We start from the raw sequence: 27,484 nt of genomic DNA on the forward strand, positions 1-27,484 counted from the left end.
ATTATTCTATCCGCCGGCATTTGACCAATGAAGTCGCAGGTTCAGATTTTGAGTGCACAGGGGACAGAGAGGGTGTGGGGTTAGGGTGAGAGGGGCAGAGGGGGCACAGAGGTGTCCATGTGGGAACATTAACATTTGGGGGACCAGCATCACCCACAAGCATCACCCCGGTGTTAATAAACACAGGCCTCACTCCGGTGTTAATAAACACAGGTGACCTTCTTTACGCACTGGTTGCCATTCACACACACGTGAGGGAGAGAGAGCGCGCGAGAGAAAGTGTGGCTTAGAACTGCATCAGAACAGGGTTATCTCAAGTTGAACTACTTTTCACCTCCTCACCTAGACATCATCACCTCCTCACCTAGACATCATCACCTCTCCACTCCTCCTCACCTAAACATTCTCACCTCCTGACCTAGACATCACCTCCTCTCCACATCACCACCACCACTCCTCCTCACCTAGACATCACCTGCTCTAGAAATCCCCTCCTCACCTAGACATCATCACCTCCGCACCTAGAAATCAACTCCTCACCTAGGCATCATCACCTCCTCTCCTAGACGTCATTATAACCTCCTCACCCTAACTTATTTTCAACCTTCCTCTTCCTCCTCCTTCCTTAGTCAGTCCTGTTTGAGTGCTGCCTTTCCAGTTGGATACCTTATCACCTCAGGGATGTCAGTCTTTAAAGGCTGAAAACTCACGTCAACACAGCTGACATTTGTGATGCTCGGAGAACCTTTACTGTGGCCTTTACTGTGGCTCACACCTTTCACCATGGTACAGAGCTCAGGAGGCCTGGCCCCAGGTGGGGTGGCCTGTGTTAGTGTTGGGTCACAGGTTTCAGCGCTGGATGTGTTAAACACTTCACTTAACACAGCCTCTGGCTGGGCCGGCCAGGGTGGCGGTTCTGATGTCACTTCATCTCACCTCCAGGAGAGAGAGGAGAGAGGAATAAGAGAGAGAAGAGGAGATACAATAGGAGAGAGACAAAGAGTAGGTCGGTCTGTCTGTCTGTTTGTCTCTTTCTGAGACTGTCTGTTCAGTTCTTTGTGTTGCTTGTATCTAGCACTACAGTGACACTACCAGATCACAGGATGACAAACAGTTACTACTACAGCAGGACTATGTGGGTCATACACTCACTTCACATCAAAGTACGGACCAATATGAGATGGGTTTCAAATCAGATACCTTTACAACAGAACTAAAAAGCTTCCCTTGTTATTTAATGTGCTTGCTTACAAGTAAAAAAACAACACCATTTCATCAGGAAGGTGAGTGGACACCAGGTACCCAGGTAAAATACATATGCAAAACAGGAATGAATCAGAAAACACTAACCAGAAGAGAAAAATACATTAATCGCACATTAGCATTTAACCATTCTCTTTTCTGGAATGACAGTACTTAATGTTGAAAATATGCTTACCTTTAAAAACAAACATTAGGTGTATGTTTGTACTTGGTGTAAAGTAGAAAATAGACAAATACATCATCTTGTTTCTAAAATGTTTGGCCAGCCAGTCAACCATGATGAGAATACACACACACACACGTTTGTGATGAATAACAGGAGTCTATACATAGAATCATAAACATGACATGTTTGGTTTTGAAGAGAAGGAGAAAAGCACACCTGGAACAGGTTGGTGAGGTGCAGGCAGGCAAAACATAAGACATAACACAATACCATCGGCGATTCCACGCCAGCTGAAAATAGTTTTGATATCTCAGGTTGTTCTGGCATTTCTCACATATTAATATCATTGGAAAGAAGGATGTTTGAAATGGGTTTTACATTTGTATCACAAACTATTTTTGAGAAAATCATGATGAAAGTGGGCATTTTTGGCCCTTTTAAGACTTATACAGTGCCTTGCAAAAGTAACACCCCTTGGTGTTTTTCCTATTTTGTTGCATTACAACCTGTAATTTAAATATATTTTTATTTTGATTTCCTTTAATGGACATACACAAAATAGTCAAAATTGGTGAAAAAAAAAATACTTGTAAAAAAAAGTGGAAAGTGGTGCGTGTGTATGTATTCACACCCTTTGCTATGAAGCCCCTAAATAAGATATGGTGCATCCAATTACCTTCAGAAGTCACATAATTAGTTCAATAAAGTCCACCTGTGTGTAATCTAAGTGTCACATGATCTCATTATATATAGAGCTGTTCTGAAAGGCCCCAGAGTCTGCAACACCACTAAGCAAGCAGCACCACCAAGCAAGCAGCACCAAGACAAAGGAGCTCTCCAAACAGGTCAGGGACAAAGTTGTGGAGGAGTAAAGATCAGGGTTGAGTTGTAAAAAAATATCTGAAACTTTGATCATCCCACAGAGCACCATTAAACTCATAATTTAAAAAAAGACTATGGCACCAAAACAAACCTGCCAAGAGAGGGCCGCCCACCAAAACTCACAGACCAGGCAAGGAGGGCATTAATCAGAGAGGCAACAAAGAGACCAAAGATAACCCTGAAGGAGCTGCAAAGCTCCACAGCGGAGATTGGGGTATCTGTCCATAAGGACCACTTTAAGCCGTACACTCCACAGAGCTGGTCTTTACGGAAGAGTGACCAGAAAAAAGCCATTGCTTAAAGAAAAAAATAAGAAAACATGATTGGTGTTCACCAAAAGGCATGTGGGAGACTCCCCAAACATATGGAAGAAGATACACTGGTCAGATGAGACTAAAATTTAGCATTTTGGCCATCAAGGAAAATGCTATGTCTGGCGCAAACCCAACACCTCTCATCACCCCGAGAACACCACCACACCATTTTTTTTTTTTTTTTTAAATCGGCAGGGACTGGGAAACTGGTCAGAATTGAGGGAATGATGGATGGCGCTAAATACAGGGAAATTCTTGAGGGAAGCCTGTTTCAGTCTACCAGAGATTTGAGACTGGGTCGGAGGTTAACCTTCCAGCAGGACAATGACCCTAAGTATACTGCTAAAGCAACACTCGAGTGGTTTAAGGGGAAACATTTAAAGGTCTTGGAATGGCCTAGTCAAAGCCCAGACCTCAATCCAATTGACAATCTGTGGTATGACTTAAAGATTGCTGTACACCAGCGGAACCCATCCAACTTGAGGGAGCTGGAGCAGTTTTGCCTTGAATAATGGGCAAACATCCCAGTGGCTAGATGTGCCAAGCTTATAGAGACATACCCAAAGACACTTGCAACTGTAATTGCTGCAAAAGGTGGCTCTACAAAGTATTGATTTGGGAGGGGGGTGAACAGATACGCTCAAGTTCTGTTTTTTTGTCTTATTTCTTGTTTGTTTCCCCAAAATATTTTGCATTTTCAAAGAGGAAGGCATGTTGTGTAAATCAAATGATCCCCCCCCCCCCCCCCCAAAAAAAACTATTTTAATTCCAGGTTGTAAGACAACAAAAGGAAAAATGTGAAGGGGGGGTGAATACTTTCACAAGTCACATGCCTCCTGTAAGACCCTATGATCTGTGAACCATTCATGATTCAGATAACATCTGGGTGTCATCACACTCTGTATAGTGTTCTCTAAAATATGGAGTATGTCTAGATTCTGAAATAAAAAGTTTACATTCATTTATTTAACATAAAATATGAATATCCCATAACGACTCTTAGATTTTGTTCATTTTAAACACATTGTGTGGAACAATATACTTTACATCAGGGGTTCCCAACCTGTTTCCCCCAGGGCCCCCCTTTTCATATTTGAGAAATGCCCCCCCCACTCCGGGAAAAATGTGTTGTTTCGAAGTTAATTTCCTTCAATTCTTCTAGTTTAGCAGGACTCATGACATATTTTACGTAGGCTATTTAATGATAATAATAATACATTAAAAGGAATATAAAGTCTAGACCTGATTTATCCTAAATGTTATTCCACTACCAAATGTTTTATGATAATTTATATAAACCCTCAAAAGTAATTATACACTGAGTATACAAAACATTAAGAACACCTGCTCTTTCCATGACATACTGACCAGGTGAATCCAGGTGAAAGCTATGATCCCTTATTGATGTTTTTCATGCACAACAGTTTCCTGTGTGTATCAAGAATGGTCCACCAAGGACCATCCAGCCTACTTGACACAACTGTGGGAAGTATTGGAGTCTACATGGGCCAGCATTCCTGTGGAACGCTCTCGACAACATGTAGAGTCCATGCCCTGACGAATTAAGGCTGTATCAATAATCAATATTAGGAAGGTGTTCCTAATGTTTGGTATACTCAGAGTCAAACATTGTATTGGATTACCTCCCATGCGAAGTCCAATTTCTTTGACTCCTCGACTTTAGAATGTCTCAGCTCATGTGCATCAGAATCGTATTGTCCTCTGGCATTTTACCGCTTGTCTCTAGCCTAAAGCATTGCGGATATATGAGTTGTTTTAGATTGGTTTAAACAATTGTGAATTGTAAAGAAGAAAAAAACAATAAGAATGAGCCCTTTAATCAAGTAAGGTCCCGTACACCCCCACAAAATGTTGGTGCGCCCCCTAGTTTGGAAACAGCTGCTCTGCAAGTAAATCAAAATTCCATTGTGGGCTCTTTGATAACATTTTATGGGAAAATCGATTCAAACGGAACTTCCTCTGCTGGCGACTTGCTGAATATGCATCCTACAGTAGGGCTGTGATTGATTAATGATCTATAATGTCAATTTCTATGTATAAAATGGGTCATATGGTGAAAAGTACTAGAGAGAGCCCAATCTGGAAATTTTTACTTGTTTGAAGAGCGTCATAAACTATATGTAAAAAAAGAAAGAAAGCTAAATCAAAGGGTAGTTTTTGAGATATGAATGTGAAAATGAGTATTTCAGAATCTAGACATACTCCATATGTTAGAGGACACTATAAGGAGTATAATGGCACCCAGATGTTGTCTGTATCATGTATGGTTCACAGATCATAGGGCAGTATTGTGATAATCTGTCGATGGCAAAACACAAAGTAGACCAAACTCTTCGGTCCTTTAAAAACCTGCTGTATGTAAAATAATGTGCTTCAGCTTGGAAAATGAATAAATGTGACTCTGGATGACAACCTGATGTTTGTTTCCAACATTATTGCTGTTTTCCTAAAGAAGTTAAATCTGCTTCGTGCTTTGTTTCCTCGCGATACTGGTATCATCCCAGTCATAATGTATAGGTCTAAAAATGGCCACATTTATCAAAAGAATTGTTTGTGATACAAATGTAAAAAGCATGTCAAACATCGTTCCTCCTAATGAAGTTACAATGTGAGAATTGCTAGAACAATCTGAGACACCCAAAATATTTCCACTCCCTCTGGAGTAGTAAATCCTTTGCATTCGAGCAAGAGAACGAGGCTAGCGGAAAAGTGTGCAGAAATACCATAAAATGCGCTGCTGATGTACCGATTTAATGCAATTGGATTTAGTCTAACAAGGGAACAACATTGTCTAGAGAAAAGCAGAGCCACAGACACGAACATCGTCACTATTCTATGACCAGGTGATGGATTGAATGGGACTCTTGGGTTGCGTCCCAATTGGCAGTGGCACCACATTCATTATATAGTGTACTACCTTTGACTAGGGCCCATAAGGCTCTGGTAAAAAAAGTACTGCATGATATAGTGAATTAGGGTGCCAATTGGGACATACTTTAGATTTGGTTAATACAGGTAAAAGACCAGCTGACTAATACTATTAGAGGGTATTTGGTAGACAGACCAGGCTCCAACACAATACAAACCTTCCTTCATCTCAGTACATGGGAGAACTACATTCAGGTTTTAAGAAGAAATCGTACAACACATAACTTAACCCTTCGCAGTCTACCAGACACTCCAACACTGATAACCCCTCCCAGTCTCTCCGAATAACCCTTTATACCAGAAGCCCACAGCCACTACTAACACACCCCTCACTGAGAGAACACATCCAGGAACCGCAATTTGCATCACTACCCTCCCCCACCAATAGGGGGCCACAGGCCTCCAGAGAGAGAGTTGGATGGGGGGCTACTTTAGCAAACAGCCCACAGCAGCCGCAGCCAAAGCAGCAGGCCTATGGAACTCTCAAAGGAGAGTGGCTGGGGGAGGGAAGGTTTAGTCTTTCAAAGGGAAAGGCACTCAATCAAGTGTCATTGTTGCTCTAGATGTTGGTGGTTCCACATATTGTTGGATCCAGAGTTCTGTTGGTCTAGTCGTGGTTGGTTCTAGACGTCGGTGGTGCGGATGCCATCATGGTCCAGGCTGAAAGGGAAGCTGCGGTCTGTGGTGGGCTGAGGCTGAGAGCGGTGTCTCCTCCGGCTGCTGGAGGGGCCTGGGGCTATGGGGCCTGGGCAGACTGGGACCCCCACACCACTGGCTGGAGCTGAGACCCCCTGTGGGGTGGGAGTGGGGAGGGAGGATAAAGATGAGGAGGTGGAAAGAGAGAGAGAGGAGAGGCTGGGCAGCAGAGAGCTAAAGGGACCGTCCTTATCTAGTATGCCCAGTGCGGGAGCCTCTCTTTGGGGTACGGGGGTCCAGGGCTGCCACCCCGGGGCCACGGAACATGACTTCACTAAAGGGGGTCTCTTGTCATCTCCCTGACGACCACGGACAACAGAGGGTTGGTGGGAGGAGTTACCATGGCAATACAGAGAGGAGGAGGCACGTGTGAATGCAGAGCTCTGAGAGGGAAAGAAAAAAAGAGACACCATTTTGTGATTCCCCCACTGAATCAGAATTCCTCATCTCCCTGTTGTGCAATGACACTTGTATGGGCGCGCCATCAGGACCACTAATAGTACTGGTCAGAACTGTAAGTGGAATTTAAATCCACCTTTACCTTGCCCGGGCCTCTGAAGTCCTGTATCTTCCCCTCAATGTCTCTGATCCAGCCCTGCATGTCCTCTGGAGTGTCTGTCTGCAACAAAACCAGCACACGCTGACACATTATGCTTATACAACAAAGTAAGCACACACACAGTTACCTCTCTCTGATCTAAGGCCCCTGCCCCTAGTCAGCTGTTCTCCCATGGGGGGACAAGAGATGTTGTTTTATGGTTAGTGTTTGTACAAGCCTTCCGTACAAGGCCACACATGAGCAACAGAGCATCAAACACAGAGGGAAGACCATCTGACGCACACACACACACACCTTTATTTGAGAAATGTCAGGACTTGTTTGACCATTAAAAATCATATTTCCTTTAACCCCAGGCAGGTAGCCTAGCAGTTAGAGCGTTGGACCAGTAACCAAAAGGTTGCTGGTTCAAATACCAGAGTTGACCAGGTGAAAAATCTGTCAATGTGCCCTTGAGCAAAGCACCTAACCCTAATTTGCTCCAGGAGTGCAGTACTACTATGGCTGACCCTGTAAAACAACACTTTTTCTTTTTTTAAACTCTAACCCTAAACCTTAAAGTTCTTGTTTTCCTACTTTGTATGGACATTTGGGTGAATTGTTAGGACATTGGGGTCCTGATAAGGTAGGAAAACAAGTACACACTTACCTGGATGTAGAAAACCCTAGAGCTGGTGATAATCTCAAACAGGTTATCCCTCATCAGCAGGTCCCTGACAGAGAGATGACTAGGTAAGACAGCGAGCTTGTGTGTGCGTGTATTAGATTAGATAGATGAAATAGATATGTGTGACTCTCACCCAGATTTGACCAGACATTCATGGACCTTCTGAATGTCTCTCAGAAGAACCGCTCTTAGCGGCTCCTTATGCTGAAATACATATCAAATGCAGGTTACACACACACACCATCGTGCATCAGAGAAACACCAAACTTTACTCTGTTCCACTGACAGAAACACATCTGTCACACAGGACACTGAAACATACACCACACCAAAGCAGAAACAAAGACTTAAACATGGAGGACACATGTTTTTCCGACAATGTATTGTCTTGGTTTGAATTTACTCCCCAAAGCCATTTGAGGACATCTGTAATTACAACCCACTGTGGTTTAAACAGCAACAGTTACCACCCAGAGTCACTCACAGAGGAGAGAGGAGAGACAGGATATGACCTCACCGTCTCACACTTGTAGTAACTGACAGAATTGTTGTCCAGCATGAAGAAACGCCTTTTCCAGCTTTTCCTCTGAAACATACAACTGATTAGTTCAAAAGTGTATGTGTAGGAATGTGGTGGTCAGGACATTTCGTCAGCCGGTGATTGTCAAGCAAATAACTGGTTGGTCTCTCTGTAATTGACCGTTAATTAACATAAACACATTTAGCATCTCCTGGCTTCCACACAAAGCCTACAAGCCATTTTAAAAAGTCTAATAAAACCATGTAATATAGCCTACACCTTCGCAATAAATCCATTATTTTAGACAGGTCTAAAGAAGCATGATATGGAGAAAATGTATTCTATTACAGAAGAAAATAATAGCATACTCTGAGTGGTCCTTATGTGGCTATGCCAAATGGCTGTGTGCTACACTAGTTCATTTAGCAGACAAGATTTGTTTATAATTCTGTGGCATTATTTTAGTATGAAGAATACAATTGAACAAAGCTGAATAAAATATAAATATTTTCTCCAAACGATTTGAGGGAGTGTTGCACATGCGGCTATTCTAGGTTGAGCGGTCCTATATGTTTCATGTAGAGTTATTCATCTAACTTTAATGTTCTACAAATGTTGGGCTATATGTTCTGAATACATTGTAAGGCTGCATGATGAGACTAAAGATGATTTGAAAAAAGCTTGAAAGTCATGAGCTCTTTCTTTTTTGGCAGATTGTACACACTCCAACAGTCTCTCATTTACAATTTGAAAAGTATTTGATAATGCCTCGAACTTCGCGCCGGCTTCCCCTTTGTGTCCGTAATGCACTTTAAAAAAAATCCATGCCTTTTGCAACCCGGAGTGCTGCGTTGTGCCCTTCTCCCTGAGTGTGCTGACCAATCCGAAGCCTCTCTGTCATGTGATCGGGTCTTTCTCACAAGTAAAGACAGACACATCAGGGACGCAACTGTGTGTGTCCTTATCCAATCCCGAGGTGAATATTGAAGATATTGGATGGACTGTCCACATGTACTTTTCGTCAGCCAACAAGATGAGTAGGCCTAATGAACAGCAAAAGCACTAGTCTATGTCAATCTACTATCCCCCATAGTACAAAAGTCCACCTATTCTGTTTGAGAAATAAATATTCCAAACATAGTCTGGAACAGTTGTGGGATGCGATAGATCCCAAATGAATACCACTAGCATCAAAAATACTTATTTTATGCAATGTGGCTGACACAATATCAGAACATTTAGCTTGAAATGTTGATAAACTATTAGGCTATTTCTTCACATTAGAAGCGCAGCAATGCGCACATGGTAGTAGGCTATTAAGCACAAATGTTCCATTAGCGGAAAACACCATTACCAAAAGTGACCGCAAATGCAATTATGCATATAATGCTTTTATTATAAAGGTGCATTTTTATGTTGAAAATTAACTTTCCCAAACTTGAAACTCACATGCTGCTAATATACAGTGGGGAGAACAAGTATTTGATAACCTGCTAAATCAGCAGTGTTTCCTACTTACAAAGCATGTAGAGGTCTGTAATTTTTATCATAAGTACACTTCAACTGTGAGAGACGGAATCTAAAACAAAAATCCAGAAAATCACATTGGATGATTTTTAAGTAATTAATTTGCATTTTATTGCATGACATAAGTATTTGACACATTAGAAAAGCAGAACTTAATATTTGGTACAGAAACCTTTCTTTGCAATTACAGAGATCATACGTTTCCTGTCGTTCTTGACGAGGTTTGCATAAACTGCAGCAGGGATTTTGGCCTACTCCTCCATACAGACCTTCTCCAGATCCTTCAGGTTTCGGGGCTGTCGCTGGGCAATATGGACTTTCAGCTCCCTTCAAAGTTTTTCTATTGGGTTCAGGTCTGGAGACTGGCGAGGCCACTCCAGGACCTTGAGATGCTTCTTACGGAGCCACTCCTTAGTTGCCTGGCTGTGTGTTTCAGGTCGTTGTCATGCTGGAAGACCCAGCCACGACCCATCTTCAATGCTCTTACTGAGGGAAGGAGGTTGTTGGCCAAGATCTCGCGATACATGGCCCCATCCATCCTCCCCTCAATACGGTGCAGTCGTCCTGTCCCCTTTGCAGAAAAGCATCCCCAAAGAATGATGTTATATCATTATATGTTACATCCATAATTTGCAAATAAATCATTAAAAATCCTACAATGTGATTTTCTGGATTTTTTTTCTAATTTTGTCTGTCATAGTTGAAGTGTACCTATGATGAAAATTACAGGCCTCTCATCTTTTTAAGTGGGAGAACTTGCACAATTGGTGGCTGACTAAATACTTTTTTGCCCCACTGTATATACAACGCAGGACACGCTAGATAAACTAGTAATATCATCAACCATGTGTAGTTAACTAGTGATTATGATTGATTGATTGTTTTTTATAAGATACATTTAATGCTAGCTAGCAACTTACCTTGGCTTACTGCATTCGCGTAACAGGCAGGCTCCTCGTGAGGCAGGTGGTTAGAGCGTTGGAATAGTTAACTGTAAGGTTGCAAGATTGAATCCCGAGCTAAAAATCTGTCATTCTGCCCCTGAACAAGGCAGTTAACCCACCGTTCCTAGGCAGTCATTGAAAATAAGAATGTGTTCTTAACTGACTTGCCTAGTTAAATAAAGATTAAATAATGGTGTAAATTTAAAAAAAAAAAAATTAAAATCGGCCAAATCGGTGTACAAAAATACCAATTTCCGATTATTATGAAAACTTGAAATCGGCCCTAATTAATCGGCCATTCCGATTAATCAGTTGACCTCTAGCTCCAACATCTAGTGGAAAGTCTTCCCAGAAGAGTGGAGTCTATTTTCGCAGCAAAGGGGGGACCAACTCCATATTAATGCCCATAATTTTGGAATGAGAGGATTGTCGAGCAGGTAGGCCTACACAGAGCAAGTTGTGGTTACAGCCCTATGCCACCCGTTTATGTTAATCTATTAAAATACACACAGTGTATTTATGCAAATGCGGCACAAAATATTTTTACAAATACCTGATACCATTATAAAATGTATATGAGTGAATAAAAGTGTAATTTGACGTTAAATTGAATACCAGAATTCCCACCAAAATTGCTTAATAACTTCATTATTTGTCCATGGCAGTAAAATGTTTTGTGCTATAATTCGGTCAATATCTGATGGATTATAAAAATTCCAAAAGGTTTGGAGTATCTTCCTCCATTGTCCAACTGTTGCATTTATTTAAACCTTTTAACAATTTTGATGACCATTGCTAGTGTGTGTTTGTACTCACCATGTTACCCTGTTTGACACAGTAGCCACACCTCAGCACGCCTGGTCTACTGCCTACAGCGTTGACCTTCCTGTCCCCTACCTCCATCTCCTCCCCCTCATTCTGCAACACACACACAATCATCATTATTATCACCATCACTGTACATCATCATCATCCTCCCCCTCCATTGTCATCACCACCATCATCACAATCACCAACACGGTCACCATGGCAGTGTTGCGTTTGGACTAGAACATAGTACCTGGTACATGGGGGTGTGCACCACCACTCCTCCGATGATCTCAGTCTTATAGGCCTGCCTCTTACCCCCTGCCTCACCGGTTACCATAGAAACCTCTGTCCTTGGCTGGAGAGGTCTAGCTTTCGGGACCTACAGAAAACAACAGTTTGAGCATCAAGTCAAACCCATAGCTAGCATTTAGCATTTAGCCAACAATACATTATCATTAACTTTCACTTATTGATAAACCATGAAACTATAATATAACATATTTCTGGAGTGATAAACAAGACATTTGATATAAACATGGCACACATGTAGGCCTACAGGGTTTCTTCAGGGGGAGCCAAAGAGGAAGTGGAATAGAGAGAGCATCTGTGTTTCCTGTGTGAGGGCAGGTGACAATACAGAAGAAACAGAGCAGCACCACACTCTAGCCTCACAGAGCCAAACACAGTGTTGACTATTGGGTCACAGGTCCCAATAATTTCTCCTTTCTCCCGAAGTGTGCACTTGTTCACCTCCTTTCATGGATTGAAAACAAAATGACTGTTATATGGAAACTCCCTCTAGGCCATGCCTATACCAATCCAATGCTTAAACATTTGTGTGAAGTGGTGAGGAGAAAAAGAGAGAGAGAAAAGAGATTATTGGGATGTAATCACTAACTGCTGTTCTCAGCCTTCTGTAGTGGTGTGGAGGGGAGGAGTTACAGGCCTTATGACCTCCATGACTCAGCATTAAACTCTCTGACCCCCCCCCCCCCAAGAAAAATGTGTGGTCGAGAAGATTGCATGTGTGTGTGCTCTATAGTGCAGCTCCACAGCCCAAACATCAGCAGTTAACATCAGTCTGTTAAAACAGTGTGTGTGGAAAGCCCCCCACAGGCTGGATAGAAGTTAGCACACACAATGTTCTTACCTAAATGTAAATATAACCCTGTACATTGGCTCAGTACTCCCTGTATATAGCCTTATTATTTTATTGTGTTACTTTTTTTACTTTAGTTTATTTAGCAAATATTTTCTTATTATGCATTGTTGGTTAAGGGCTTGTAAAGTAAGAATTTCACGCTAAGGTCTGTTGTGTTCGACGCATGTGACAAATAACATTTGATTTGATATGAATCTGCTATGTGAAACCTCAAAACCACTCCCACTGTCCTGTTTCACCATTTCCTCATATTTTAGATGTGTGTGTGTGTGTGTGTGTGTGTGTACACCCTGGCCAAACAGTTGAATGTGAGACCACAGACTTCTTCCTCTTGAGTGCTATATACAGGTAACTACCAAAATAAAGGAAACACCAATATACAGTGTCTTAATAGGGCTTTGGGCAACCAAAAGCCAGAACAGATTGAATGTGTCACGTGTGTCACCTTAGTTCCTTTGTTATGTCTCTGTTTAAGTTTGGTCAGGGCGTGAGTTGGGGTGGGCATTCTATGTTGTGTTTTCTGTTGTGTGTCTGCACCAGCCAGAACTGTTTCGGTCATTCGCTTTGTTATTTTTGTGATTTCAGGGTTCATTAAATAAATATGGACACATACCACACTGCACCTTGGTCCTCTACTTTCAACAGCCGTTACAGAATGCAGAGATTTTACAAGTGTCTGGAACTCTACAGGAGGGATGCGACACCATTCTTTCACGAAAATATTCTATAATTTGGTGATTGTTTTGATGGTGGTGGAAAACACGGTCTCAGGCGCCGTTCCATAATCTCTCATAAGTGTTCTATTGGGTTGAGATCTGGTGACTGAGATGGCCATGGCATATGGTTTACATTATTTTCATGCTCATCAAACCATTAAGTGACCAATCATGCCTTGTGGATGGGGACAATGTCATCCCATGGGGGCATAGCTTGCCTATTATTTTTATGCATGACCCTAAGCATGATGGGATGTTAATTGCTTAATTAAGTCAGGAACCACAACTGTGTGAAAGCACCTGCTTTCAAAATAGTTTGTATCCCTCATTTACTCAAGTGCTTCCATTATGTTTGCAGTTACATGTATCTATGGCTCTGTGTAACATCACTTCTTGTCAGTGTGACTCAGGTGATTGTAGTTTCAGCTGCACCTAGCCTACAGGTTTACTGAAATCAAACATGAACATATTACGTGTAGTGTTCGAGTCAAGTTATAAATGCAATATCAAAAAGGTAGAGTCAGACACAGTTACACTAATATATAATTAGTGTAACTGTGCACATCAAAAAAATAAATATTAAATCACTATTTCTTCTAAAATAAGTTGAAACTGAAATAACTTTTGGGGTTCATATATTTTTTTGTTTGATATACAACTGTACAGGACCCCCAAAAATAATAATGGCCTAGACTAAACCATTACGAATTCAGAAGAATTCAAAATAATTTGGTTGGAGGCAGGTGATTCTCATTTACAGTGTAATTTCTCACACCTGTGGGAAGTTGCGGGTCAAATCAAATCAAATTTTATTGGTCGCAGACACATATTTAGCAGATGTTATTGCGGGTGTAGCGAAATACTTGGGTTCCTACAGTAGCTCCAACAGTGCAGTAATATATAATACACAGCAACAGTTGCAGGTGCGCACAAGGTAAAAATAACAATTCAGCCAGTTTTGAGAAGAGAAAATGGAACATTCCCGCTCCATACCACTTCACTGTAAAGTGCATGGATGCCAATATATTACAGTACAACTGTATGCACGAAGTAAACAGCAATGTTGGGCCCATTGCCACAATAACCAAAAGTAGTGAAACGCAAACCTAAACTTCTCCGGTCTTTCTGATTCGCAGCAATCAGGTTGTAGCTATGGAAGCGCATCCGTGCAGACGCCCTGTGATACTCTGAGTGCTAAAGGTGACACCATTGGTTCTAAAGTGGTTTGGCAAAATGTGTTACGTGTCTTTTCTGGGGCCTTTCACATCTCAAAATAGGATGCTGCCCCTTTAAGACAAACGTTCCAAAAGAGACATTGACTGGCAACAGTAGACGAGCCTAGACCAATGCTAAGTGTCTTTTTGTATCTTTCTTTATACAGACTATCAACAGTAGCCAGCATATTGCTAATATGTTCACTAGTGAAAGTTTACTTTTGTAAATCACTTTCCCTAAAACTAAATAACTCAGTGAGTAGATTGATGGGCGCTTATTTTTGCTCAGGCCAGCTCGCATCTGCAATGTGAACGTAGCCATCAACTTCTGTACTGCTCAAGAAGTGGTGACTCGCGGGAGTGTAGTGGTGCTTGAATGAACGGCCTATGATATTGCTCAAATAAAAACAGCACAACTTTTCTGTGTGTAGTCTTCAATGGTTTGTCAATGGTAGACGGCAACCGAGCAGGTAGATGCTGAACTGGAACGCAAAAATTTGAGAAGTTACTGGCCCGGTTGGTGCTGCTGCTTTGAAAGTGGTGCGCGATTGAAAAGTACTGGGGCAGATGCTGTCTCGCCACATGTTTTCCAGCGGCTCTGGGGAGTGCATTGTCTTGCATCACGCTCATCTGCAACATATGCAGTGCTGTTTGTAGCAACTTAATATCGCTAAGTCTCAGTTTGATGGAACGTTATACGTGTATTGATTAGATGGCTGAAAGTAAAAGTTGATTTGAAGCTACATGAGTTGGGGTACTCACAGTGATCTTGGTGGCTTTGTTGAGAGCAATGACCCAGTCTCTGAGGTCTGCAGCATCGTTGGCTTGGAGGAAATACCGCCGAGATACTGCATTGATCACTGCAGACATAGTGATATACAGTACCACACCTACTCAGTCAAGGGTTTCTCTTTATTTTTACTATTTTCTACATTGTAGAATAATAGTAAAGACATCAAAACTATGAAAACACACACACACACACACACATTAACCAAAAAGTGTTAAACAAATCAACATATATTTGAGATAATTCAATGTAGCCACCCTTTGCCTTGATGACAGCTTTGCACACTTGGCATTCTCTCAACCAACTTAATCTGGAATGCTTTTTCAACAGCCTTGAAGGAGTTCTCACATATGATGAGCACTTGTTGGCTGATTTTCCTCCACTCTGCATTCCAGGTGAAGCTGCAGTCCAACTCAGGTTGGGTGATTGTGGAGGCCAGGTCATCTGAGACAGCACTCCATCACTCTCTTTCTTGGTCAAATAGCCCTTACACAGCCTGGAGGAGTGTTGGATCATTGTCCTGTTGAAAAACAAATGAGGGTTCCACTAACTAGATGGGATGGCGTATTGCTGCAAAATGCTATACCCATGCTGGTTAAGTGTGACTTGAATTCAAAATAAATCACTGACAGTGTCACCAGCAAAGTACCCCCACACCTCCTCCTCCATGCTTCACGGTGGGAACCACACAGGCAGAGATAATCCATTCACATACGCTGCATCTCACAAAGACACGGCGGTTGGAACCACCATCTAAAATTTGGACTCAGTCATCTTTCTAGGCCCAAGCAAGTCTCTTCTGCTTATTGGCGTCCTTTAGTAGTTCTTGCAACAATTCAACCATGAAGACCTGACTCACACAGTCTCCTCTGAACAGTTGATGTTACTTGAACTCTGTGACATAGCGAATTTCTTTATTTTGATAGCTTATTCGCCATTAGTCAGCACCTCCACACAAACTTTTATTCTGGGTGTGCGCCAGCTCATGTTTTTTGTGAAGCATTTAAACTCAGCAAAAAAAGAAACATCCTCTCACTGTCAACTGTGTTTATTTTCAGCAAACTTAACATGTGTAAATATTTGTATGAACATAACAAGATTCAACAACTGAGACATAAACTGAACAAGTTCCACAGACATGTGACTAACAGAAATTGATTCATGTATCAAAAGTAATAGTCAGTATCTGGTGTGGCAACCAGCTGCATTAAGTACTGCAGTGCATCTCCTCCTCATGGACTGCACCAGATTTGCCAGTTCTTCCTGTTAGATGTTACCCCACTCTTCCACCAAGGCACCTGAAAGTTCCCAGACATTTCTGGGGGGAATGGCCCTAGCCCTCACCCTCCGATCCAACAGGTCCCAGAAGTGCTCAATGGGATTGAGATGTTTTTTTTTGTTCAACTTTATTTAACCAGGTAAGCTAGTTGAGAACAAGATCTCATTTACAACTGCGACCTGGCCAAGATAAAGCAAAGCAGTGCGACACAAACAACACAGAGTTACACATGGAATTAACAAGTCAATAACACAATAGGAAAAAAAGTTTAAATACAGTGTGTGCAAATGGAGTGAGGAGGTAGGCAATAAATAGGCCATAGTAGCAAAGTAATTACAATTTAGCAGAATAACACTGGAGTGATAAACAAGCAGATGATGATGTGAAAGTAGAGATACTGGTGTGCAAAAGAGCAGAAAAGTAAATAAAAACAATATGGGGATGAGGTAGGTAGATTGGGTGGGCTATTTACAGATGGACTATGTACAGCTGCTGCGATCGGTTAGCTGCTCAGATAGCTGACGTTTAAAGTTAGTGAGGGAAATATAAGTCTCCAGCTTCAGCGATTTTTGCAAATCGTTCCAGTTACTGGCAGCAGAGAACCGGGAGGAAAGGCGGCAAAAGGAGGTGTTGGCTTTGGGGATGACCAGTGAGATATACCTGCTGGAGCGCGTGCTACGGGTGGGTGTTGTTATCATGACCAGTGAGCTGAGATAAGGCGGAGCTTTACCTAGCATAGACGTATAGATGACCTAGAGCAGTGCGTCTGGCGACGAATATGTAGCGAAGGACAACCGACTAAGGCATACAGGTTGCAGTGGTGGGTGGTATAAGGGGCTTTGGTAACAAAACAGATGGCACTGTAATAGACTGCATCCAGTTTGCTGAGTAGAGTATTGGAAGCTATTTTGTAGAGGATATTGCCGAAGTCGAGGATCGGTAGGATAGTCAGTTTTAATAGGGTAAGTTTGGCGGCGTGAGTGAAGGAGGCTTTGTTGCGAAATAGAAAGCTGATTATAGATTTGATTTTGGATTGGAGATGTTTAATATGAGTCTGGAAGAAGAGTTTACAGTCTAGCCAGACACCTAGGTATTTGTAGTTGTCCACATATTCTAGGTCAGAACAGTCCAGGGTAGTGATGCTAGTCGGGCGGGCGGGTGTGGGCAGCGAACAGTTGAAAAGCATGCATTTGGTTTTACTAGCGTTTAAGAGCAGTTGGAGACCACGGAAGGAGTGTTGTATGGCATTGAAGCTCGTTTGGAGGTTAGTTACCACAGTGTCCAAAGAAGGGCCAGATGACACCATTCTGTATACGTCTGCGTAGAGGTGGATCAGGGAATCACCCGCAGCAAGAGCGACATCATTGATATGTACAATGTACAGAGAAAAGAGTCGGCCCGAGAATTGAACCCTGTGGCACGCCCATTAGAGACTGCCAGAGGTCCGACAACAGGCCCTCCGATTTGACACACTGAAATCTGTCTGCAAAGTAGTTGGTGAACCAGGCGATGCAGTCATTTGAGAAACCAAAGCTATTGAGTCTGCCGATAAGAATACAGTGATTGACAGAGTCGATGAAGACGGCTGCAGAGTACTGTTTTTTATCGATGGCGGTTATGATATCGTTTAGTACCTTGAGCGTGGCTGAGGAAACCGGATTGCACAGCGGAGAAGGTACGGTGGGATTCGAAATCGTCAGTGATCTGTTTATTAACTTGGCTTTCGAAGACTTTAGAGAGGTTCGGCAGGATGGATATAGGTCTATAACAGTTTGGGTCTAGAGTGTCACCCTCTTTGAAGAGGGGGATGACCGCAGATTGTCTAGCCCAGCTGATTTGTACGGGTCCAGGTTTGGCAGCTATCTGGATTTGGGTGAAGGAGAAGCTGGGGAAGCTCGGGCAAGTAGCTGCGGGGTGGGGTGGGGGGAGCGGGGTGCGGAGCTGTTGGCCGGGGTAGCCAGGAGGAAAGCATGGCCAGCCATAGAGAAATGCTTATAGAAATGTTCGATTATCATGGATTTATCGGTGGTGACCGTGTTACCTAGCCTCAGAGCAGTGGGCAGCTGGGAGGAGGTGCTCTTGTTCTCCATGGACTTTACAGTGTCCCAAAACATATTGGAGTTAGAGCGACAGGATGCAAATGTGTTTGAAAAAGCTAGCCTTTGCTTTCCTGGCTGACTGCGTGTATTGGTTCCTGACTTCCCTGAACAGTTGCATATCGCGGGGACTATCCGATGCTATTGCAGTCCGCCACAGGATGTTTTTGTGCTGGTCAAGGGCAGTCAGGTTTGGCGTGAACCAAGGGCTATATCTGTTCTTTTAATTTTACCTTTATTTAACCAGGCAAGTCAGTTAAGAACATAAGAACAAATTCTTATTTTCAATGACGGCCTAGGAACAGTGGGTTAACTGCCTGTTCAGGGGCAGAACGACAGATTTGTACCTCGTCAGCTCTGGGATTTGAATAACCTTCTGGTTACTAGTCCAATGCTCTAACCACTAGGCTACCCTGCCGCCCCTAGTTCTACATTTTTTGAAAGGGGCATGCTTATTTAAGATTGTGAGGAAATTACTTTTAAAGAACGACCAGGCATCCTTGACTGACGGGATGAGGTCAATATCCTTACAGGATGCCCGGGCCAGGTCGATTAGAAAGGCCTGCTCGCAGAAGTGTTTTAGGGAGCGTTTGACAGTGATGAGGGGAGGGGTGGTCGTTTGACCGCGGACCCATAGTGGATGCAGGCAATGAGGCAGTGATAGCGGAGATCCTGATTGAAAACAACAGAGGTGTATTTGGAGGGCAAGTTGGTCAGGATAATATCTATGAGGGTGCCCATGTTTACAGATTTAGGGTTGTACCTGATGGGTTCCTTGATTATTTGTGTGAGATTGAGGGCATCTAGCTTAGATTGTAGGACGGCCAGGGTATTAAGCATATCCCAGTTTAGGTCACCTAACAGAACGAACTCTGAAGATAGATGCAATCAATTCACATATGTTGTCCAGGGCACTGATGGGAGCTGAGGGGGGTCTATAACAGGCGGCAACAAATTCTTTCTGGAGAGATTCATTTTTTAAATTAGAAGTTAGAACGGTTTGGGCATAAACCTGGAAAGTAAGCCTGCAAAGTTCTGTCAATCGCTGCAGTAGATTGCAACTCCTCCCCCTTTGGCAGTTCTATCTTTACGGAAAATGTTGTAGTTGGGTATGGTAGCCTAAGCCAGGATTCAGACACGGCAAGGACATCAGGGTTGGCGGAGTGTGCTAAAGCAGTGAGTAAAACAAACTTAGGGAGGAGGCTTCTGATGTTGACATGCATGAAACCAAAGCTTTTTCGATTAAAGAAGTTAACAAATGAGAGAGCCTGGGGACACGCAGGGCCTGGGTTAACCTCCACATCACCCTGGGAACAGAGGAGGAGTAGGACGATGGTACGGCTAAAGGCTATCAAAACTGGTTGTCTAGTGCGTTGGGGACAGAGAATAAAAGGAGCAGATTTCTGGGAGTGGTAGAATAGATTCAGGGCATAATGTGCAGACAGGGGTATGGTGGGGTGCGGGTACAGTGGTGGTAAGCCCAGGCACTGAGTGATGATAAGAGAGGTTGCATCTCTGGACGTGCTGGTTATACTGGGTGAGGTCACCGCATGTGTGAGGGGTGAGACAAAGGAGGAATCTGAGGCATGTAGAATGGGACTAGGGGCTCCATGGTAAACTAAAACAACAGTATACAAGACATATTGACATTTGAGAGAGACATAAAGCGAGGCATAAAGCAATCACAGTGTCACGCCCTGACCTTAGAGAGCCTGGTTTATTCTCTATTTGGTTAGGTCAGGGTGTGACTTGGGTGGTCAAATCTATGTGTACTATTTCTTTGTTGGCCGGGTCTGGTTCCCAATCAGAGGCAGCTGTCTATTGTTGTCTCTGATTGGGAATCTTACTTAGGCAGCCTGTTTTCCACCCTAGTTTGTGGGATCTTGTCTTTGTATAGATACTGTTTAGCGCTACAAAGCTTTACGTTCGTATCGTGTTTTGTTGTAATTTGAATATGAAGTAAAATATACGCCTACCACGCTGCACCTTGGTCTCCTTTGAACAATGGACGTAACACAGGTGTTGATTGGGAGAGCTAGCTAAGACAACAACGGTTAAGACAACAGCTAATCAAGTAAGACAACAACAGGTAAAATGGCGATGAATGGGCAGAGGGTCGGTTAACTACACATAGGGCCTGAGTTCAGGGCTAAGGCCGACATTTTAAAAAAATAAACAAAATGGAGTACCGTGATAAATGAACAGTCCAGCAGACATCAGCTATGTAGCCAAGTGATCATATGGTCCAATGAACAGCAATAGATGTAGCAGGGAAGCCGCAGTGTAATCGTTACCACACTAGCACGCGGGAGACACGGCTTTTAAAGTTAGCAGGCCGGGGTAGGTAGAAGCGTCTGCTCCGACGTCGGCAACAGCCTGTTGAGGACACAGCGGATGGTATTAAGATCCGGGCTCCTCGCTGGCCATGGCAGAATACTGACATTCCTGTCTTGCAGGAAATCACACACGGAACGAGCAGAATGGCTGGTGGCATTGTCATGCTGGAGGGTCATGTCAGGATGAGCCTGCAGGAAGGGTACCACATGAGGGAAGAGGATGTTTCCCTGTAACGCACAGCGTTGAGATTGCCTGACAACAAGCAATGACAACAAGCTCAGTCCAATGATGCTGTGACACACCGCCCCAGACCCTCCACCTCCAAAGCGATCCCGTTCCAGAGTACAGGCCTCTGTGTAATGCTCATTTCTTTGACGATAAATGCAAATCCGACCATCACCCCTGGTGAGACAAAACCGCGACTCCTCAGTGAAGAGTACTTTTTGCCAGTCCCGTCTGGTCCAGCGACGGTGGGTTTGTGCCCATAGGCGACGTTGTTGTCGGTGATGTCTGGTGAGGACCTGCCTTACAACAGGCCTACAAGCCCTTAGTCCAGGCTCTCTCAGCCTATTGCGGACAGTCTGAGCACTGATGGAGGGATTGTGCAATCCTGGTGTAACTCGGGCAGTTGTTGTTGCCATCCTGTACCTGTCCCGCAGGTGTGATGTTCGGATGTACCGATCCTGTACAGGTGTTGTTACACGTGGTCTGCCACTGCGAGGACGATCAGCTGTCCGTCCTGTCTCCCTGTAGTGCTGTCTTAGGCGTCTCACACTACAGACATTGCAATTTATTTCCCTGGCCACATCTGCAGTCCTCATGCCGCCTTGCAGCATGCCTAAGACACGTTCACGCAGATGAGCAGGGACCCTGGGCATCTTTTTTTGTGTGTTTTTCAGAGTCAGTAGAAAGGCCTCTTTAGTGTCTTAAGTTTTCACAACTGTGACCTTATTTGTCTACCGTCTATAAGCTGTTAGTGTCTTAATGACCATTCCACTGGTGCAGGTTCATTAATTGTTTATGGTCCATTGAACAAGCATGGGAAACAGTGTTTAACCCCTTTAGAATGAAGATCTGTGAAGTTATTTGGATTTTTATGAATTCTTTAAAGACAGGGTCCTGAAAAAGGGACATTTCTTTTTTCCCCAGAGTTTATTTGGGCTGCAATTTCTGAGGCTGGTAATTCTAATGAACGTATCCTCTGCAGTAGAAGTGACTCTGGGTCTTCCTTTCCTGTGGCGGTCCTCATGAGAGCCAGTTTCATCATCGCGCTTGATGGTTTTTGCGACTGCACTTGAAGAAACTTTCAGATTGACTGACCATGTCTTAAAGTAATGATGGACTGTTGTTTCTCTTTGCTTATTTGAGCTGTTCTTGTCCTAATATGGACTTGGTCTTTTACCAAATAGGGCTATCTTCTGTATACCAACCCTACCTTGTCACAACACAACTGATTGGCTCAAACGCATGAAGAAGGAAAGAAATGACAAATTAACTTAAGGCACACCTGTTAATTGAAATGCATTGCAGGTGACTACCTCATGAAGCTGGTTGAGAGAATGTCAAGAGTGTGCAAAGCTGTCATCAAGGCAAAGGGTGGCTACTTTGAAGAACCTCAAATATAAAATATATTTTGAATTTGTTTAACAATTTGTTTTAGTTTTTAGTTACTACATGATTCTATATGTGTTATTTCATAGTTTTGATGTCTTCAATATTATTCTACAATGTAGAAAATAGTAAAAACCCTTGAATGAGTAGGTGTGTCCAAACTCTTGACTGGTACTGTACGTAGAAATATATAATATTATATAGCAATGCAGAACATAAATACAGCGGCTATAATAGCATTGATCACAGCAAAGAGGACAGAACAGGTATGATAAAAATAGGAACACATTTTACTGTACGTGTTTCACCAGGGCCATGAGAACACCCTACACACACTAACACACACGTTGACTCACCAAAGCAGAACTCAGTCTTGGGCTTCTGTTTCCCCGTGGCCTCGCTCACCTAACCCCCAAACAGAGGAGGAGAAGGCAAGAGAGAGAAGATGAGAGCCTGGAATTAGTCAAAAACATTGCCCTTAATAAGTCAAGTCGCTCTGGATAAGAGCGTCTGCTAAATGACTTAAATGTAAATGTAAATGTTTTAGGGTGTTGTTACCTTGGAGATATATGTCAGCTGCAGACTCCCGACTGCGTTCGCTCCACTGGGCAGGTTCTACAGGCAGTGATACAACACACCAATGTAATAGACACAGTAACACAACACTCAATATAACAAACACTTCTGCAGGCAGAGATCGTTAAAGACACAGAGAAGCCTTCTACACCTAGTCTCACTTCCTCTATAGGAGGTGTGTTTCTACTCTGCTAGTGGCGGAACACAACCACTATCTGACCACACTCTGCCTCAGACACATCAGAGATCATGTGTGTTTGTACAGGCAGTATGATGTGCGTGTTTGTGTGTACCTGGGGGTTGTCCATGTACCACAGCAGTGTGTTGCCCTGTGTGTCCAGTATAAAATAGCGTCTCTGGAAGCGGTTGCTGCCCTCTTTCTCCTCGATGTCTAGAAAGCCACAGACACGGTTCTGTCTGTCCACGTACGGCATACTGCTGCCTGCTACCACATCACTGAGAGATGGGGGGGGGGGCATGTCACACACACACTCAGCAGTTTTTCATGTGACGTTATTGAGGCCGCCTAGCTAAGCCTAAGGCCCGAGGCTGTGCTGCTAACCAGAGGATTCACCACAGCTGGAAATTATAGACTACTGAACAGATCTGCATACAGGCACATTTCATCTGGCCAGATAGAGCGAGAGAACGGCGGGGGTGTGGGGGTGGGGGGCAGAGAGAGAGAGTGACAAGGGAATGAACATCAGAGGACAACCTAACCTAACTGTCAGAGAGACTGACATGCTGAGGACATAACATCCTCATGACATCATCTGTGCAGTTATTCCACCTACCTGGTCACATGAGCATACAAAGACAACTTCCCCTCTGGAACAGGCAATATGAACAACATTTTGTTTTAGGAAATAAAGAAAGAAAAACAGACACATGCAGACACACAGCCAATGCTTGGTATAAAACAAATCATATATTTTTGGCATTAAGCATAGCAGCAGTAACCAGTGGTGGAAAAAGTTCTCAATTGTTATACTTGAATAAAAGTAAAGATACCTTAATAGAAAATGACTCAAGTAAAAGTCCCCCAAAAGTATCTGGTTTTAAATGTACTTAAGTACAGTGGTGGAAAAAGTACCCAATTGTCATACTTGAGTAAAAGTAAAAAGTTAATCCTGTACATCAAACCACTTACATTAAGTAAACCTGACTGCATGATTTTCAGACAGCCAGGGCACACTCCAACACAATTGACAAAAGCAGTATTTGTGTTTAGTATGTCCGCCAGATCAGAGACAGTAGGGATGACAATGCATTATATTGATAAGTGTGTGTGAATTGGACCATATTGCTGTCCTGTCTGAGCATTTGAAGTGTAAGTGTAGTACTTCTGGGTGTCAAGGTAAATGTATGGGAGTAAAATGTACATATTTTCTTTAGGAATGTAGTGGAGAAAAAGTAAAAGTTATCCAAATTATAAACAGTAAAGCACAGATACCCCACTTTACACCACCAGCAGTAACCAAGTCTGAAATTAGGCTACATGTTGGCATAGATGGAAAACTTAAAGTAGTTATCCATCTTTACAATACATGGTGATTTGTGTGTGATTCCATGCTGATTGTTCTATATAGGCCTGATTCCTGTAAGTATTTCGTTTTGTTTAAATGCACAGTTATTCTCCAAACCAATGAGGATATAGATACTTATACTATATTGATACTATCTATCTATCTATCTATCTATCTATCTATCTATCTATCTATAGGATCAGATACAGACGGAACCCATCCTGTATCATATATACATTATTTCGTCAGGTGCTCAGTGGGCTTTGTTCCATAGATAAACTGTCTGTCAGTTATTTCACTAGTTGTCGACCCGTATGGATAACTTCGTCAGCCAATAAAGCATGATTTAGCATCAGGTTGAGATGACATGAAAGTTTCATGATTCAATTATCTGCCGACCACAACCTCCCCATCCCAACAAGACGCGCGCGCGCACACATACACACGCAGACATAAATTCCGCGAAAACTTACCAGTTTTAACTGGTCAGTGTGCGCCAGTGCGTCTGAAGTGGAAGAGTAAAACGCGTCTCACCAGGGTAAAATGGAAGTTTAAATCCGCTGTTACTCTGAGTTTACATGACATAGTCTGACATCTGAAATGTATGTGTGCAGCACCCGAACACCGCTGTGGCTTCTTTCCGGGTAGAGCTCGCAATTATAATATATTTTCGATCTAGAACCAACCCCGGAAATGATCTAGTCTCTTGCTCGTTGTTACTGGACAAAAACGTCATCTATATACCTCTCTGGCATTAAAGTACTGCGTTGACTTGAACTCTTGACTGGCTCTGATCTCTCGGTTGTTGCTTCGTGTTTGAATTGTCCTCATGACTGTCATTGTGCTCTGCGCTACAATGTAACTTTCTGCAGCAGCTGTCAATTTAGCCAGCAGATCCGACCCGCTTGCTTACAGCTGCACTAGGGTCGGACAGGCTTCCTGTGTAGATTGACACATTGGAGCAGGTGAGAGATATGGCTCAGAAAACATACCTCAATCGAGGCATGAGAAATGAGTTTGTACTCAATTGTCCCATTATCCCAACTGTTTGAACCACTGCTATTAAACCTTGGATAATCTTCTTGGTGTAACAGTTGGGATAAAGGGACAATTTTGAGTAACTGTTTGGATAATGGGAAAATTCTCATCCCTGGATTGAGGTACATTTCTGAGCCATGACCCTACTGCAGCTGTATAGCAGTGGTTAGGATCTGCTGGGAACCTTCAACTACTGTAGGGTACAGCAGGGGTGTATTCAATAGTCAGAATCTGTTGCTAAGCATTTTTCTGTTGCAAAACGTTTTGCAACAGAAACCCTTTACTCCAAATGTAAAATGTTATTCAACAAAAACAATAGTTTCTTTTGGACAAATTCAGGTAAGTCCCTTCCTGTTTTGTTCCTAGAGTAAACAATCAATGGTTTCCATTGCAAAACGTTTTGCAGCAGACAAAAACGTTTTGCAGTGGAATTGGACTAATGAATACACTCCTGGCTAGCCTGGAGGCCGAATGTAACTCACAGGAGAAAGCATCAGAGCAAGCAAAACAGCACCCCTCTGTCTCTCTACGTGTAGGCCATCTATCTGATACTGGCTGCTCCAAACGAGTATGACATTGTTGCTGGCTGTAGCATTGAATGAAAGGGAAGCCAGAGAGCATTTGGTATTTTTTAAAAAAATGTACCAATCAACGTTGAGCCAAACTGAGTGAGCTCCACTGTGAATGGTCCTAGCTTAGGTAAAAAAAGAAGTGTCCTGGGAAGCCAGCTTGGATTTGGTGTCTCTCCTATCAAATTGCTTTGAGAGCATACGTCATTAACAGAAACAACTTGAATTGTTGCATCTTGTTGTGTTGTCCGCTGGTGGCTAGCTAGCTAAAATGGGCCCTTTCCTAAATTAGCCATGGATGGAGATAGGGATTTGGACTTCTGGTTTTACTTAATTCTCCGTACTGGCCAATGATTATAACTGTGATTCTGATCCAACCATTAATTCATACATTGTTGTGCCCCTGGCCTGAGAGGGTCGAAGTTCAATATGTACAGTAGCTGGATGTAGAAGGCTGTTAACTAGCTAATGTTGCCCATGAGTGAAAGGTAGGCTAGCGAGCACGCATTTTATAGCGAGCAAGCATTTTAGCCAGGTAGTCTAGGAGAACAAACAATAAGAGTGTACTGTATGACAGAGTGATAGACCGTTTCGTCAACATGAAAGAGAGCAGGATGGCATTGGTGTTTCTCTACAAGTAGGTTGAGTCAACATGTTTTTCTACTTCCACGGACAAGCGTGTAAACGGATTAGAACCATGGATAGCCACATATTTAGCTTCCATTGATTGGACTAAATTGTTTTTGGTATCTTTTAGTTGTCACTGTATTAGACTAAGCAGAGGTGATTTGATGAATTAAAAATGGTGCTGGTATAGTGGAGGCAGCTCCTGTTTTCTTTGTAACTTGTGGTAACTCTCCGTGGTTCTAAATCAATAGTTGTTTAGTGGTCCGAAAATGTCAGAAACATTAACTTGCTTAATCATGCTGTAGGTCATGCCTGTTACATGCAATATGTGTCGTGGACTTCACTGGGCAGAGGTTGCTATCCGGTATTGTGATGAAACAAAGGTGTGGGTGAATTTATTCTGCCACTGTCTTATTTTCCCGGCCTTTATTAGCCTAAACATCACAGTCGTGGTTAAATGATCTATGCTACAGAGCGGAAAAGTTGGGCATCTTGATTGTTGACCAATAGTGCCCCACAGTGTCATAATACCCATAACCTAGCAGTCAAACAGGGAAATAGTTCCAATTGTTTTTCAAACATATATATATATATATATTTTTTTTTATTCCCTTATGGAATTTTAGAAACACTTAAAATAAAAGCT

General features: G+C 42.8%; 1 protein-coding gene across 3 annotated transcripts; it reads right to left on the reverse strand.

The window, feature by feature from the left end:
* Nucleotides 1–1,214: 1,214 nt before the first annotated feature.
* Nucleotides 1,215–25,456, reverse strand: LOC115140143 (pleckstrin homology domain-containing family A member 2-like). Of its 3 annotated transcripts, none has more exons than XM_029678281.2 (12): nt 25,349–25,456; nt 23,372–23,534; nt 23,061–23,117; nt 22,859–22,907; nt 15,152–15,249; nt 11,548–11,676; nt 11,304–11,405; nt 7,981–8,082; nt 7,630–7,700; nt 7,479–7,542; nt 6,812–6,889; nt 1,215–6,653 (listed from the first exon to the last, which is right to left on the reverse strand). In XM_029678281.2, the coding sequence occupies exons 1-12, from the start codon at nt 25,357–25,359 to the stop codon at nt 6,198–6,200; spliced, it is 1,380 nt and encodes a 459-aa protein (XP_029534141.1). In that variant the 5' UTR covers nt 25,360–25,456; the 3' UTR covers nt 1,215–6,197. The 3 variants fall into 3 exon arrangements, with proteins under 3 accessions (XP_029534141.1, XP_029534143.1, XP_029534144.1); XM_029678283.2 differs by having other exon boundaries at nt 8,014–8,082; nt 25,349–25,455; XM_029678284.2 differs by lacking the exon at nt 25,349–25,456 and adding an exon at nt 25,078–25,339.
* Nucleotides 25,457–27,484: the final 2,028 nt, after the last annotated feature.

Source organism: Oncorhynchus nerka, linkage group LG13, assembly GCF_034236695.1.
Source record: "Oncorhynchus nerka isolate Pitt River linkage group LG13, Oner_Uvic_2.0, whole genome shotgun sequence".
In the NCBI taxonomy this organism is placed as follows: Eukaryota; Metazoa; Chordata; class Actinopteri; order Salmoniformes; family Salmonidae; genus Oncorhynchus; species Oncorhynchus nerka.